Here is a 14625-nt window from a genome sequence, read left to right on the forward strand (position 1 = left end):
GTTTATTGTGCTGTCTTAAAGAAAGATAGAACGGGATTTTGGGCGGATTACTGCCACCGTTATAAGGTTTTATTTCATTTTTCCCCCCAGTTGTTTGACCTTTGTAAAACTAACTCCAAACCCCTTTTGTTAGACAGTGACCAAGAAATTTTACTTTTAGCATTTTGAAAAGTAAACCTTATATACGTTTATGGAATTTCAAGAAAGCCTAGCTTGAAAAGTAAAATACTTGGTTGCATTATTTGTTGTGTCTCTTGCCTAAGCAACAGCAAGACTGAAGTCTGCCAACCGCATTCGCCCCCCTCTCCCCCGCCCAAGAGAGGTGATAGACCTAATGTGGGGAATCCTCGGTTTCAAGATGGTAAATGTAAAAGATATATGTAAAATATTGTGGTTATTACGTGGAGGAACTTTTTCACTTTTAATTGGTCAGTACTTTAGTTTAGGCGTTTGCGCACCCCCCCCCCCCCCCCCCCCCTTCTCTCTCCTCATTACGTTTGTCGCTCTCGCTCTCTTTTATTTGCGTGGGACTCCCCCCCTCCTTCTTCTCTCTTCTGCGCCTCAAAAGTGCCATCCACGGTGCAAAGTCTGCTTTTCTCCATTTTCCTTTCAAGATGGCATTCTTGAAATGCCTTTACTCTGTCAAAAATGAAGTGATCCTCTTCTTAACTCCGTTACTTCTTCTTCCACTGCCTTTGGTGATCAGGACACAGGTATGTCCAATTAATCTGCGTTTGGCTTAAAACTAAACACAGTGATAAGAAAGGATGAAAGAATAAAGTAATTTTAATGAGAGAGATGTTACTTACTTGAATAACTTGAATGAACTAAAATTAAGTGAGATTTTACCTTTCACGCATTTTAATTTGCATTAGGTCTTTTGCACCTGTTGATGCGCGGTCAAGTGCACAGCGCTTGGAGCGAGTGCATGAGAGCTGTCCAGTGTTGGCTGGTGTGTTCTCCGGTTCTGTTAATTTAACTTCTTTTTGGTAGCATGAAGCTTACGCGTGGGACCACAGAGTAAAAAGGGCTCTTTACGCGTCGTGGGTCACAGAGACAAACAATCACAGGGTACAAGCACGTTATCACTGGCACAGGTTTAAATGCGAAGCATTAAAAAAAAAAAGAAGAAAAATCGGTTTTTCAAGCAGCTGATATTTAACCAGAATGAAACAATTCTAAATAAGATAGTATCATTGACCATCCAAGTTTTGTCTAGATCTCACTTATATTATCCCGACAGATGTAGAACCTGGCGATGAGACACTACAGATTATCTTATCTTCACCCTTTGAACTATCATAGTGTCTCGTTAAAATTGCATCATAATTATTGATCTTAGCTGTTTATGAACTTAAGTCAGATTTTCATAGATAAGTTGCTGACACAGACTGAATGAATGTAATGTCTTTGTTTTGTGCAGTTGTCTGTATGTTATAATTTTTTCTTATTGCAGGTGGCAGAATGTGCTTATGTGATAATCCTGATGGCAGTCTACTGGTGCACAGAGGTTCTACCTCTGGCTGTAACCGCTTTGCTTCCAGCTCTCCTTTTCCCTTTATTTGGCATCATGGAGTCCAAAGATGTAAGTAAGAAAAATATGCCACAGTGTATAGGCTTATTTATGTGTGCATACATCTTATCCAGTGTGATCCCTTTGTCTCAGGTGTGTATGCAGTACCTAAAGGACACAAACATGTTGTTTGTTGGAGGACTCATGGTTGCTGTAGCCGTTGAGCACTGGAATCTGCACACGCGCATAGCTTTGAGGGTGCTGCTCATTGTTGGTGTGCGTCCAGCACTGTAAGTGGTTAATTACCTTCAGATCTGTTATGACATCAAAAGCACAGATACGATGTAGATTAAAAAAATAATCCTTTCACTCCCATCATAAAACTTTAACATACTTCATGTTCTGTCCCAAGAGCACGAAGAGCACCTTTCTGATTTTTTTTCTTAATTTACTATTAATTTTACTTTATCTTCTTGGCAGACTGATGATGGGCTTCATGGGTGTAACAGCGTTCTTATCCATGTGGATCAGTAACACCGCTACCACAGCTATGATGGTGCCAATTGTCCAAGCAGTGCTGGAACAGCTAAACACCAGTGAGCCAGAAATGCCTCAAATCTTCAGCTCGGATGAGCAGGTCCAAACATCAGAGACTGACAATAAAGCTGATTCACAAACAGAGAAACAGAATGAGGGACAAGGTGAGCCTTTTCTAACTTCTTTATGTTTGGCTAGGACACAAAATCAATAAAAATCAACAGCTTTAAAGACTTTTATTAAGCTGCTAGTAGCCCCTTTTTATTTATTTCTCTTTGTTTAAAGGCCCAGTAGTAGTGACTTTGTTAGATGCCACGACTGAGGCTGTCAGGCATAAGGAGGCAGCAGAACGGCGGAGAATGTGTAAAGGCATGACCCTGTGTGTTTGTTATGCTGCCAGCATCGGAGGAACAGCCACACTGACAGGAACTGGTCCCAATCTGGTGCTCATGGGCCAGATGAACCAGTGAGTGTCCTCTTATCAGTTATTAGTAGTGTGCCAATATTTCGAATCATGTGTATTAATACATTCCTCTTGTTTGTTTTGTCTTTTTTATTAGGTTGTTTCCAGAAAACGGGGACATTATTAACTTTGCGTCCTGGTTCGGTTTTGCCTTCCCCAACATGATCATCATGCTCACACTGGCATGGCTTTGGCTGCAGTTTGTCTTCATGGGATTCAAGTGAGTTTGATAATGCTTAAAGCCTGATTATAAGTGACAGAGACTTGAATCACCATCAAGAAACTTTTTACCGCACTAAGACCGTGAGTGAGTGTAGAAGTGACACAAAGACTTTTCTTCCCATGTGATCCTCCAGCTTTAAGAAGACATGGGGCTGTGGGGCTGTGAAGACAGAAAAGGAGATTGCTGCATATAATGTGATCCGTGAACAGCATCGCCTGCTGGGGCCGATGTCCTTTGGAGAGATAAGCGTCCTGTGTCTCTTCATTTTGCTCGTGTTGCTGTGGTTCACAAGGGATCCAGGCTTTGTCAGTGGCTGGGCAACAGATATCTTCAACTCCCAAGCAGAGTTTGTATACATATTTTTAGAAAAAACATACAATTCAACACCTAATTTTTATTCATTCATAAATTTACTTTATAAAACTGTGGTATTATTTGATTTTTGCTTTCACTCAATCCTTCAGGTATGTATCAGATGCCACGGTGGCAGTCTTTGTCGCAGTCCTTCTCTTTGTTCTGCCCTCCAAACCTCCACGCTTGTGTTCTTTTAGGACTCATAGTTTTGACATAGGTGAGCCATCATTTCTGAAGAATGTTGTGTTTCCCATTCTTATAAGTTTGAGAAGAGTAGGCTATGCTGTAGTTAAACTTTGATGATTCGTTTCTTTGATCTGTAGCATCTCATCAAACTGCTGGCCCAACACCTCGTCTCCTCAGCTGGAAAGCTGCCCAAAAGAAATTACCTTGGGGTATTGTGCTTCTTCTTGGAGGAGGGTTTGCTCTGGCTAAGGGCAGTGAAGTAAGTTACAAAGGCAGTTGTTAGATGCAATGGTTGTGGGGCCAATAACAATCTCTCAAGAAATTTCGAACTTCACAATAGCCATTCAGTGTCTTGAGATTCTGATTCTATTAGTTTATTTTAGAGGCATGAGGATTCATAGAGATGTTTATCAAACCGATCAGCTATTTAATCTGTTTTTAATGGTATCAGCATCATGCTTTTTTCCCCCTTTAATCTCCTAATGCAGTTTTAAAGTTTTATGCAAATCAAATGATTAGTAAATCTCTGGATTCAGATGTTTTTGGTGTTCTGCACATACGGTTGCATTGTAGCAGATGCAATATATTGTGACCAAACCTGAATCGCAGTCCCCTCAAAGTAAATGTGCACTTTGTTTTGTTGTGTCTTTAGGTGTCCGGACTATCAAAGTGGATGGGAGATCAGATGGCTCCTCTGCAAAGCATCCCTCCCTGGGCAATTGCCATTGTCTTATGCCTGCTGATTGCCACATTCACAGAATGCACCAGTAATGTAGCCACTGCAACGCTCTTCCTACCCGTCTTAGCTTCGATGGTAAGCAAGTGAAGCAGTATAGAGCAAGTGAAATATAGGTGGTGTGGGAGAGGACAGAAAATACTGTTTGGGTGCAATAGCTCAGTTAGGTTAAGTGCTTCCTAGCGTAAATTCTTTCCCCCAGCTGGAGTTCACCATTGAAACTACTCCCAGTGAGAGCTGGTCCATTTTCCCACGTTTTGGTTTGGTTACCCATCTTGTTGGTCATTCAGGCTGAATATGTTCGGCCCCCTTCTGTGGGCCCCTTCTCCCATTAATAACCTGCCAAACACCAATTCAGTCCAGTGCCTTGTAACAGTGCCCTCCCCGCTGCTGCTTCTTCTGAAGAATAGCATTTCTGTGCCCACTAGCTGAGCACTGGAGAGAATGCCAAAACGAGGTCTGAAACGCAAGTAGTGGTTTTCACATTTATTGATATCTTGAGGGAAAAGCCAAGTAGATGCACAAGGATGATCAACCATTCTGTGTTTAGCCCTTGAAAATACAAACAGAAAGTGAAGAAAGGGAGAATAGGTACTTTAGTCAGATTCACACAAACAGCTAAAGGCATGGTGAGAACACTTTGTGGCAACGGTGGCTTGTGTCATGTCACTTTGTGTGTCATCCTGTCAAGAGACTCTTCAGCATTTGATTTAGGCAGAAACCCTGTGACAAGACAAAATACTGTCATCCTGGTGACCTGATATACAGCTGAAGTTTAACGAAGACTAAATATAAAGTTTAGGTCTTTTCACCCATTGGTTATTTTGAGAACCAGAAATTACTGTGCACTTGTAAGCTAGTGTGCTGCAGGATATGTAATTCAGAAGCAAATTCCACTGAGTAATGTCTTTTGCAACTTTAAAGTCTGCCATTATCTCCACATATGTAGTACGTTTCTTTTTAAATATCATGACTCAGCACAGGGCCAGCAGGAATTACATCTTAATTACACACACCTAATGAGAGTTTTCCCTGCACACAGAATTGCATACATTTCATTCTGAGTTATGAGCTGGTGATTAAGGTTGCAGAAAAATAGCCAGAAAGAGTAGTGGAGGATTTTGTGATCAAGGCTGTATTCATCCGTGAGTCAGACTGCTGATACCTTGTGTGTGATTATTACAGTCTCAGTCCATTGGAATCAACCCGCTGTACGTCATGGTTCCTTGTACCCTAAGTGCCTCATTTGCCTTCATGCTGCCTGTCGCAACTCCTCCCAATGCCATAGTCTTCTCTTATGGATACCTTAAGGTTGCTGACATGGTAAGTACGACGTTGGTTTCGGTATGCTTATTGTGTAAATTACATGTTGCAGTGCTGTGACTCTGGGACCAATGTTGAACTGCTTGGTCTGCAGAATTTACATTCATAAAAACGCGGTTGTGACCAGAATCTCTTAAGTGACAGTCACATTTTGACGATAGCTGATATTAAGGGTATTCTTTAGTTGTGTTCCGGCTGCAGAAGTGAAGCAATATGTTTTCCAGTGTTTTACAATAGTAAATGTTACCACTGGAAAGTTGTAGCACATGATGAGTCACTCTAAGTAGCCAGTGTAATCTGCAATCGATTTAAAATATCGGCCGTTTTCTGTCACATCCTTGTATGGTTATAAGGCATTTTAATGAGTCAGATTAAGCACATTTTCTGTGCAACCTCATACAATTTCAAATCAAATTAGTTTGGTATGTAGAATTTGTGTCTCAAGGTCCCCTGCCATCGACTTTCCAGGAATGTTAAACAAGTTTAACACCTTCCAATCAAATTATTGATGTGGATTTGTTACATAAATATTAAAGTGGTAGAATACAAAAAGAGTGGGCACATCCAAAACACTTCCATGGGTTAAAACATAAACTTAAGAAAATCTGAGAGTTAACATTACAGTACATTTAAAGAAATATTCCAATCTACACACTGTGGGACTTCCTCAAATACTTCATGACTTTAGGGATAATGATCTTCTCATGCAACTTTCAGCAACAAATACAGATGTTAACTTTATACTAAATCTTGAAATGACTGCATTCTTTTCTTCTCCACCAGGCCAGAACAGGATTCGTCATGAACATCATTGGCATTCTTTGTATTACACTGGCCATTAACAGCTGGGGTAAAGCAATGTTTCACCTAGATTCTGTCCCTGCCTGGGCCAATGTCACTGGGGTATGAGACTGGCTCTGCAGTGAGAGAGGATCCATGCACAAGCCTATCCACAGGTGCCAGACTAAGACCTGTGGTCAGAGGGATGGTATTGGACCACGCAGTGAAATGTATGTGTCCAATTGGAGTTAGGACACAAGTCTCATGAGGCTCGTTTTGATTGACACTTGAGTGAAAAAAAGTGGCGATCTATAAAATTAGGGAGAAAAATGGTTCAATTACATGAAAATATTCATTTTCATGTAATTGAACTTTATATATACATACATAATGATGTTAAACTTCAAAGAAGTTTAGATCTCTTATATAGACCTATTACACTATTTGAATCTCTTATAATACACATTTCTGTTATTCAGTACAATGGAATAACTGAAACAATATATTGGGACTATAGTGTCTGTAAATTTACGCTCCTTTATATCCTTAAGTGAACCAAATGACATCTCATTTTCTTTTTATCAAAGAAAATTAGAGGAAAAGGAGCTGTTCATATAGTCAAAGTTATTTAACATGTACCCATGTGTTTATAGCAATAAGCCATATTGTATATCTTGATGATGCAACTTGAAAATATTTGACATACTTCTTTTTTATTTAATTTTCCTTCTATGCCACTTCTGCTTTACTTTACAATATTTCAGAGAAAGACATTTTCACTTTCACATTTGTCGGACAGCTCCAGTAACTGGTTACCTTTCAGATTTTGCACTGAAAGAAATCTGTGGTTTTGTAAAATATTATACATTGATACCTTGATAATGAATATAAAGTTTAATACTATTAGTCCCGTATTGAAGTGATAGAAAAAAACATTACTTGTCAATACATTAGCAGTAATTATCCGTTAACTTTCATATAATATGACACTGACAAGAGCAATTCAGCTGCTTAATTATTACTTTTACTACTGATACATTTTTGGCTCAAAATATGTATACTCTATTTTCTGACATTTAAGGAGCGGATTATAAGGTAAGATATTACAATATCAATAAACGGGTCTATTATCATACATAAGGTGGACAGGATTATAAGGCGCATTAGACAAAACATGACTGATAGCCTTGAGTTTGAGTTTGTAAGCATGTCTCTTAACAGGTGCCATTTCTGGGAAGCAATATTATTTGGAAGCACAGTACATATCACTCCGCCAGGCTCCTGACTACGGTAGCCGTAATGCTCAGACAATCCATCAAGTAGTACGGTCAAGTCGTACTAAAATGTTTTGACAGATTTTTGTACCACATAAAATCAGTTTCAGGTCAGTAAGCACAACCAGAATTAATACTTAAGCCACACCGATTATAAGGGACACTGTCGATTTTTGAGAAATTTAAAGGATTTTGAGTGCGCCTTATAGTCCGAAAAGTATGGTTTTAAATATTGAATGCTTTTTTGGTTGTAATGTGGGCAGCATAAAAAATATATAAACTGCAATATTTTCTCAATCACTCCTGTGCCATACAGAAGACTTTGCAAGTGAACATTTCTTAAGAGATTTGAGGTAACAAAAGCTAATGGCTTGGTTGGTGAACTTGGTATTTATCAGTTCAGAGCTAATACTGTATGTGCTGAATCAGACTTTCAAACTGGCTATGAATAAAGGATCAACTTTTTATCCTATCAAAGCAAAAGCTGTATGTAACGTGAACAAAAAGGATGACTTATTGTACTGTAAATACATATGAAATGTTTGAGTCAGTACAGTTTGTCTCACAGCAATATTAATTGTAAATCAATTGCAATGAAGTGGTATTTAGTAATAACCGCATATAGTCTATTATTCTCTTCAGTTTCAAGACTTTTGCACATGTCAATTTATATAAAAATAAATAAATAATACAAACACATCCGTTGACGTTTCTTTTCTGTTCAAGGACTTCACATTAGATGTTCAATAACAATGGAAAAAAGACAAAATACATCCAAAGTACAGCTGTTTTCCACACACAGCATTTTTTTTAATTTAATGGATTTAATCGAATGAGGCGGGGAATTCAGTGATGTTTGTGTGAGAGAGACTTGTCAAGATGATACACTAGATTTAAAATGATTTCAAATGTGAGAAACTCAATTTGGCTGTTATTAACTGTAATGCTGTCTATTATTTTAAAAAGTGAGGATGGTTTACTATAACAAAAGCTCAGTCTGAGCTGTCATCTCTCACCATCATCCAAAACAAAATGATCAGATTTCCATCACCATGCAACTCTTTCTCAACAGCATATGACTATTATCCATCTTTTAAAGGACAAGTATGTTTCGCTGCCTCTTACTTATTGGCCTCTTGTCTTATGTATAAAGCTGACATGATCCTTTAAACACAGCATGGAAAGCCATAATGAGCCTGGACTTAAAGGCCACACCTTATGGCAAAAGGCCTATGACATTGTAATCTGAGATTAAGGTTCAAGGCAGGGATATTGTTAAGCATTGTTGTGCATCATAAGCATTATGAGCTTAAAGAAGCTCTTACGTCTCCATTTAAAGATCTGCCAGAGAACTTTAATATCACCTCGTAAGTGTCAATCATTATGTTGGGTTTCTGTTTTAAAAACATGACAAAAGTTAATCATAAGACTCGGGGAAGTAAACATCAACAAACCCTGTTGTTGGTATGGTGTGACAGTAGAAAACATGGCCAAAAGGTAGCAGGAAGAAAAAAAAAATCAAAGGATCACATCAAAGTTCTGACCCCATTCTTTTGGGACAATTAAAATGTTAGATGGTTTTTGGTTAACAAGCGGTTGGGTGCATAGAGCAGTTTAGATCACTATGATCTCATGTCCCACTGGGAAGGAAAACTTTTGTAATTACAGTGTCTTTCTCTCCTTTTGCTCCCTCTGAGCTACCCACTCATTATCCAATTGCAACACATCGTCTTGTGTCGTGGACTATATTATTGGCTATATATACATGTAAGGCCTCGGCAGGAAATTAAACCTGCGAACTGTTCGCTTTGCTAAGATTTTGTCCAACTGACTGCACAGGCAAGGACTCTGGTGAAGCTAAACACGCATTTCTATGAACCCATTATAAACTAGGCTTTCTAGTTGCAGAGTAAGCAAACAGTGAGCTTAATGAATGACTTCCACAAAAATATGAAGAGAATAGGGAGTTAGGAGTATGTAGACGAGGTCAAAAAAGGAAACTTTGTATTTCATCCACTTGCATTTGGGAGTATTTTGTTGATGAGAAGGCTTTTGAAAACCACATTGCCCTTTCACCTCTTCTGTATCAGTTACATATGAGCACAATATGCTGCCTGTCCGATACAATCAATCCTCCCTTGAACATGAAGACTTGTGTGTAGAGATGGTTTCAGTTAGCAATTGGAGTATCCAATTAAGCTTCGGACATGAGTGAGGCCAAAAGCAAAAAAGATCCAGAAGAGGACAGAGAGCTTTTTCATTGCTTACTTTAGGCCAAAGTATATCCATTGTTTAATGGGGATGGGTGGGATTTGGTGTAAATGATTACACTTTTATGAACTCTAAGTCAGCAACAATCAGCAATGAAGACACATGTTTTTATTTTAAGGTACTAAGACAAACACTGAATGCAAACGAAGAGCAACGAGGAACAAAGTACTATCGACTGTGCAGGATTGAAACCTGGAGCTGATTTACAATCATGATTCCCAAATCAGTTTTGCCCGGTCTCTTTTCACAGTACGCTCTTTAGCTGTATGTGACTATTAGGATGCTGTAAAATGTAAATAGAAACAAAATACAATAATTTACAAATATAAACCAATGATTTACTCACAGCAGAATATAGAAATTATATAAAAAAAAATGTTGTTCTCTTATGAGAAAAATACTGGATGATTTTTAATTTGATGGCAGCAAAAAGGATTCTAGCTGCTTAACAATCCTGCGTCTTCTTTGCGATATTTTTCACTTTATGATGCATCAAATGTTTTTGATTGGTGAAAGGTCTGATTTGTAGGCAGGTCAGGTTAAGCATAGCTATTAAGCTATGCTGTTGTAATAGATGCAGTACTGTATACAGTTTAGGTTTAGGCTCCCTGAAAAACATGATCTGGATGGGAGTTTAGATTACTCTAAAGCCCGTAAATGCCTTTCGGGATTCAGAATCAGAATCAGAATCAGAAAGACTTTATTTGTCCCCAAAGGGCAATTAACATACAACAGAGCAGCATGACGTTGAACATAAGGACAGGGCATAAACAAGCAATAAGAGTGAGATAATAAATATACAGTATATACACATTGATGGTGCTTTTCTAGATGTGCAAGCTGCCAACTCTAAAGGCGATAATGCACCCAAATGCCATCAGAGATGGCATGAGGGTGCTTTTGAACTGAACGTTGATAACAACATGGATAGTCCCTCTCCTCTTAAATCCATAGAATGCAGGGTTTCAGATTGTAAATTTTGGTTCATCCGATGACAGAACAGTTTTCCACTGTGCTTTAGTTCATTTGGCCAAGACAAGACAAATGCATTTCTACATCATAGCGGCTTCTTTGCATACTAGAGTTTTATTCTCGATTTCTGGATGGCACAGTGAACTGTGTTCACAGACGGTGATTTCTGGAAGCATTCCTGAATTAATGCAGTGATTTCCATTAAAGAATCATGGTTGCTTCTAATGTGATTGTCATTTTTTAACTTGTTCCTCGCACACAGATTTCACACAGAACGCAGTGTGAGGCAAGGCAGGATAGGACACAAAATCTAGGACTCAAAGACAAAAACTAAACTTAAAGGTAGCTAACGGCTGATTACAAAACACTAACTAAAACTGGGAAGGCTCTAGAAATCTAAACTAACTGACAGAACACACAGGAGGAGACACAGGCGATATATATAACACAGGGAATCAGGGCAGAGAGGAAACAGCAAGGAAACACGGCTGACTAAATACAGGGAACAGAGGAATGAGACAGAGATAAGAGCAGGAGGGACAAGGCTGAAAGAGCGAGGGATGATGAGGGCGAAAGGGAGAGAGAAACCACACAGAGACATGACTGGAGAAACAGGCAACTAAACATGGAGACAAGACGGACTTCACAGGGAAGCACGAAGCACAAAAACTGAAAACACGGTCAAAACTCCGAACCATGACACCTGATGGCATTTATAAACTATTTAATTGAAAAGTTATTCTCCAGGGCTTTCTTTTTTTAGTAGCACTTACTTTTCAGCTTATTGTTGGTCTATCCCAAGTTTTTTGGAGATGGGTTATTGCTATTTCTTTCATGAAATATTAAATATGTCTAAACCTGTTATTAAGTACACTTCATAATACCAATTTAACTACAATTTCTAAGTCCTCAGAACAATTTCTGTTCGCTAGTACACGATTTCCACAAACTATCCTTGTGGTGGGCTAGTCTCTCTTGGTGTCCTTTTGGGAACTATCACACAGTTGGATGGGTTTGAGAATCTAATGTGATGCAGGATCACGTAGCATTATGCAGCAAAAGTGGGGAAGATTTCCATGAGAAGAAAAATCACAGTGGAGAAAATCTGCTGGAAGCCATCTGGAAATTATATCTCTTGCAGTAGCCTCTCCCATAGCCGCTGACTTCAGTGGTTATAACACTTGGCCTAGCAATTTTGTGGTGACACTACTAGTCTTTTTCTTGGTGAAGTGCGTGAAACCAGTTCAATGTTAGACACCTCATTTGTGGAAAAGAAGTCAAAATGTTACAAGAAAGGTCTCACTCAAATTAAATCTATAGATGGACAGTGGAAAATGCTTTTACAGATTCAGGCTATTCAAAATAGCCTCCAAGAGTCCAGAAACCTGTTTCGCTTACTCTGTTTATTGGTTTAGAAAGTGGTAAAGAGAGCCAAGGCTGAGAAAGTTTTCATTTCACTGAATTTGGGTATGAATTTATTTGGAGAATACAAGCACACAAGTAAGTAGCTATAGAGCTACTCCCAAATATTCATTTGTGTAATCTGGATAATCAATTACGGTCTGTCTGGTTTACTATCTAACTTTTACCTTTGCCTAAATTTAAAATATTCATTATTTTGTTTATAATGCGTTAAAGTTCTTCATTAACAGTCTCAGAGTCATAGTATGTCAAAAATATTGCTAACATTATGCAGAAAAAGGATCGAATCTGGGTCACCTTTAGCCCAGTACACTTGGGAATGTTAATCTGGACGTGCATGTCAAAATATTTAAAGGTCATGAGCTTGTTAGTGTTAAGGGCACTGTCATTCGCAAGGACTATACTGTAATGAGACTGATGTTTACAGTGTTGTCTTTTTTTAGAGTACCTCCATGTTTTCTGGTGTCTTGGTGTCTACTGTACCTTCTGACGGATGAATTCGAGGTACCGCTCGACAAAAAATAAACCATGTGCTCAAAACAGGCTGACAGATGACTCATTGGGCTATATGACCACAGTTCATGTGTTCTTTGCACCGCTTCACTCACAAAAAGGGCATTTTTAGGTGTAATAAGAGGTTGTGGCACTGCAACCCTACTATTGTGTCCCTTTCTCTGAAGTTCTCAGTTGACTGCTTTCATGAAACTAAAAGGCCAATTGAATCCAACATTGAGATTTACAGTAGCTGATTCAAAGTTGCCTGACTGTTTTTTCTCTGCAATGCAAAGCACAGACATTTTGATGACCAAAGAGCACTCACATCTGTCCCAAAGTTCCCTTAACCAATGATATCTTTCCTTCAGACCCACAGACCCAGATCACTAATACTGAGCTATTTCAGTGCAAAAAACATGTTGTTGGCAGTTTTAATCTTGGACGCTATTGCAAAAGAGAACTTTGTGATTGTTTTTGTGCTTTTGTGGCCAGAATAATGTCAGTCTAGCCAGAATATAGCCCTGCATTTGTCATAGGGATCAAACCTGCGTGAGATGGATTAGATCTCATTGTACCCAGCGTCTCCTTTTAGAATTTGAAAAACCACATAATTATATTTAATACACCAGTGTTTTACCTTTATCTTCCTCAGGACAATACAAAATACGGTTATGGACCGGATTCTTTCCAAGATGCCTTTAAACAACTACAAATTTCTGGCTACAAGGTGATGTAATTTAACGCACGAACACACACAAAAATACATTTTTCAAAAAAATGAATTCACAAAACCTTTGTCAAACGTTATTATTTATCCAACAAAAAAGCAAAATATATTTTTTATATCACTTTTACTCTGATATTGGTGTCATAAGTAGGTCTAATTGCAATTTATAAATCCTGGTAAATTCAATAAATAACAAGTCTTGATATGATTTAAGCTTTAGTCGTTATTCAAAGAGGCTTACAAAGCTAAATATAATGTATCCAATATCTACATTTTAACATACTATGTAAGTATGAGAACTTTAAAATGCACTGAAACATGCTTTTCTCAAAAACCACAAGCTTAAATAGGAACACAGTAAATGGCTCCATCTGGTGGTGCAATGCACAATCAAACAACAGGCAAAATTACGTCTCTGTGTACTGTATGTACACCACTTTTCAGAAAGGAAGAAAGAAAGCTTCTAAGGGTCTGACATTACTAAACATGGAAATAGAGTTCCAGGTGGCCATCCAGCTCACAATTACAATTCTTTGGCCTTGAAACCGTCAAATGACCCTAATGTAAAGTAGATTTACTGCAGCAGAATAATGTTGACCTTAGCTGGTCCACAGAGCAGTGGAGGTTCTGCTGAGGGTATAATCACAGGTTTATACCCTCAGCAGAACCATCTTTTCTTCTATATCATCTCCCCTACACCCAAACAGTTTTGTCCAGCTTGTTTTACAGTGCCCTCTATATCTGTATGACTGTTAGGAAGCTGTGTAAAATGTAAATAAGAACAAAACGCAATGATTTGTAAATCTCCTAAACTCATATTTTATTCACAGTAGACTAAGAAAACACATCAAATCTTTAAAATGAGATATTTTAGATATTTTAATATTTCATGAAAACTATTATATATATAAACTCATTTTGCATTTGATGGCAGTCATACATCTCAAAAAAGTTTGAGTGGGAGCAACAAAAGGCTGGAAAAGTGAGTAAATGTAAAAGAAACAGCTGGAGGAACATCTCGCGACTGGTCAGCAACCTTAGTGAATATTTAAAAAAACATCTTACAGAGGCACAGTTTATCTGAAGTAAAGAAAAAGCAAACAAACAAAGAAAAATCTGTATCAACAAATTGTAAAAAAAAAAAAAAAAAAAAAAAAAAAGCAACAACAAAAAAACATTAATATGTAAATAATGTTCCTCAATGTGAAACTGTGAAGACTAAAATGCCATCATCATCTATCTGGAGAAATTTCTGTCCACAAGGGACAAGGTTGAAAATGTTTGAGCCACAGGTGGTACTGTATTTTTTTTTTTTTTAAAAAAGGCCATATGCTCCCAGGGATGACCTT

At 38.2% G+C, this 14625-nt stretch overlaps 1 protein-coding gene across 2 annotated transcripts; it reads left to right on the forward strand.

The window, feature by feature from the left end:
* The first annotated feature begins 533 nt into the window (after positions 1-533).
* On the forward strand, positions 534-14587 carry slc13a5b (solute carrier family 13 member 5b). 2 transcript variants are annotated; one of them, XM_085130482.1, is made up of 12 exons: positions 537-713; positions 1457-1585; positions 1667-1803; positions 1994-2214; positions 2336-2516; positions 2611-2733; positions 2870-3082; positions 3201-3307; positions 3414-3535; positions 3929-4090; positions 5198-5335; positions 6119-14587. In XM_085130482.1, exons 1-12 carry the CDS (start codon positions 615-617, stop codon positions 6242-6244), a joined length of 1758 nt encoding a protein of 585 aa, XP_084986608.1. In that variant the 5' UTR covers positions 537-614; the 3' UTR covers positions 6245-14587. The 2 variants fall into 2 exon arrangements, with proteins under 2 accessions (XP_084986609.1, XP_084986608.1); XM_085130483.1 differs by having other exon boundaries at positions 534-713; positions 1457-1803.
* Positions 14588-14625: the final 38 nt, after the last annotated feature.

This window comes from Neolamprologus multifasciatus, chromosome 14, assembly GCF_963576455.1.
Source record: "Neolamprologus multifasciatus chromosome 14, fNeoMul1.2, whole genome shotgun sequence".
In the NCBI taxonomy this organism is placed as follows: domain Eukaryota; kingdom Metazoa; phylum Chordata; class Actinopteri; order Cichliformes; family Cichlidae; genus Neolamprologus; species Neolamprologus multifasciatus.

Coding starts and splice junctions, on each gene's coding strand:
- slc13a5b (XM_085130483.1), top strand. CDS start 615: ATGGCATTCTTGAAATGCCTTTACTCTGTCAAAAATGAAGTGATCCTC. Junction 2,734..2,869: donor TTTGTCTTCATGGGATTCAA/GTGAGTTTGATA, acceptor GTGATCCTCCAG/CTTTAAGAAGACATGGGGCT. Junction 3,308..3,413: donor GACTCATAGTTTTGACATAG/GTGAGCCATCAT, acceptor TTTGATCTGTAG/CATCTCATCAAACTGCTGGC.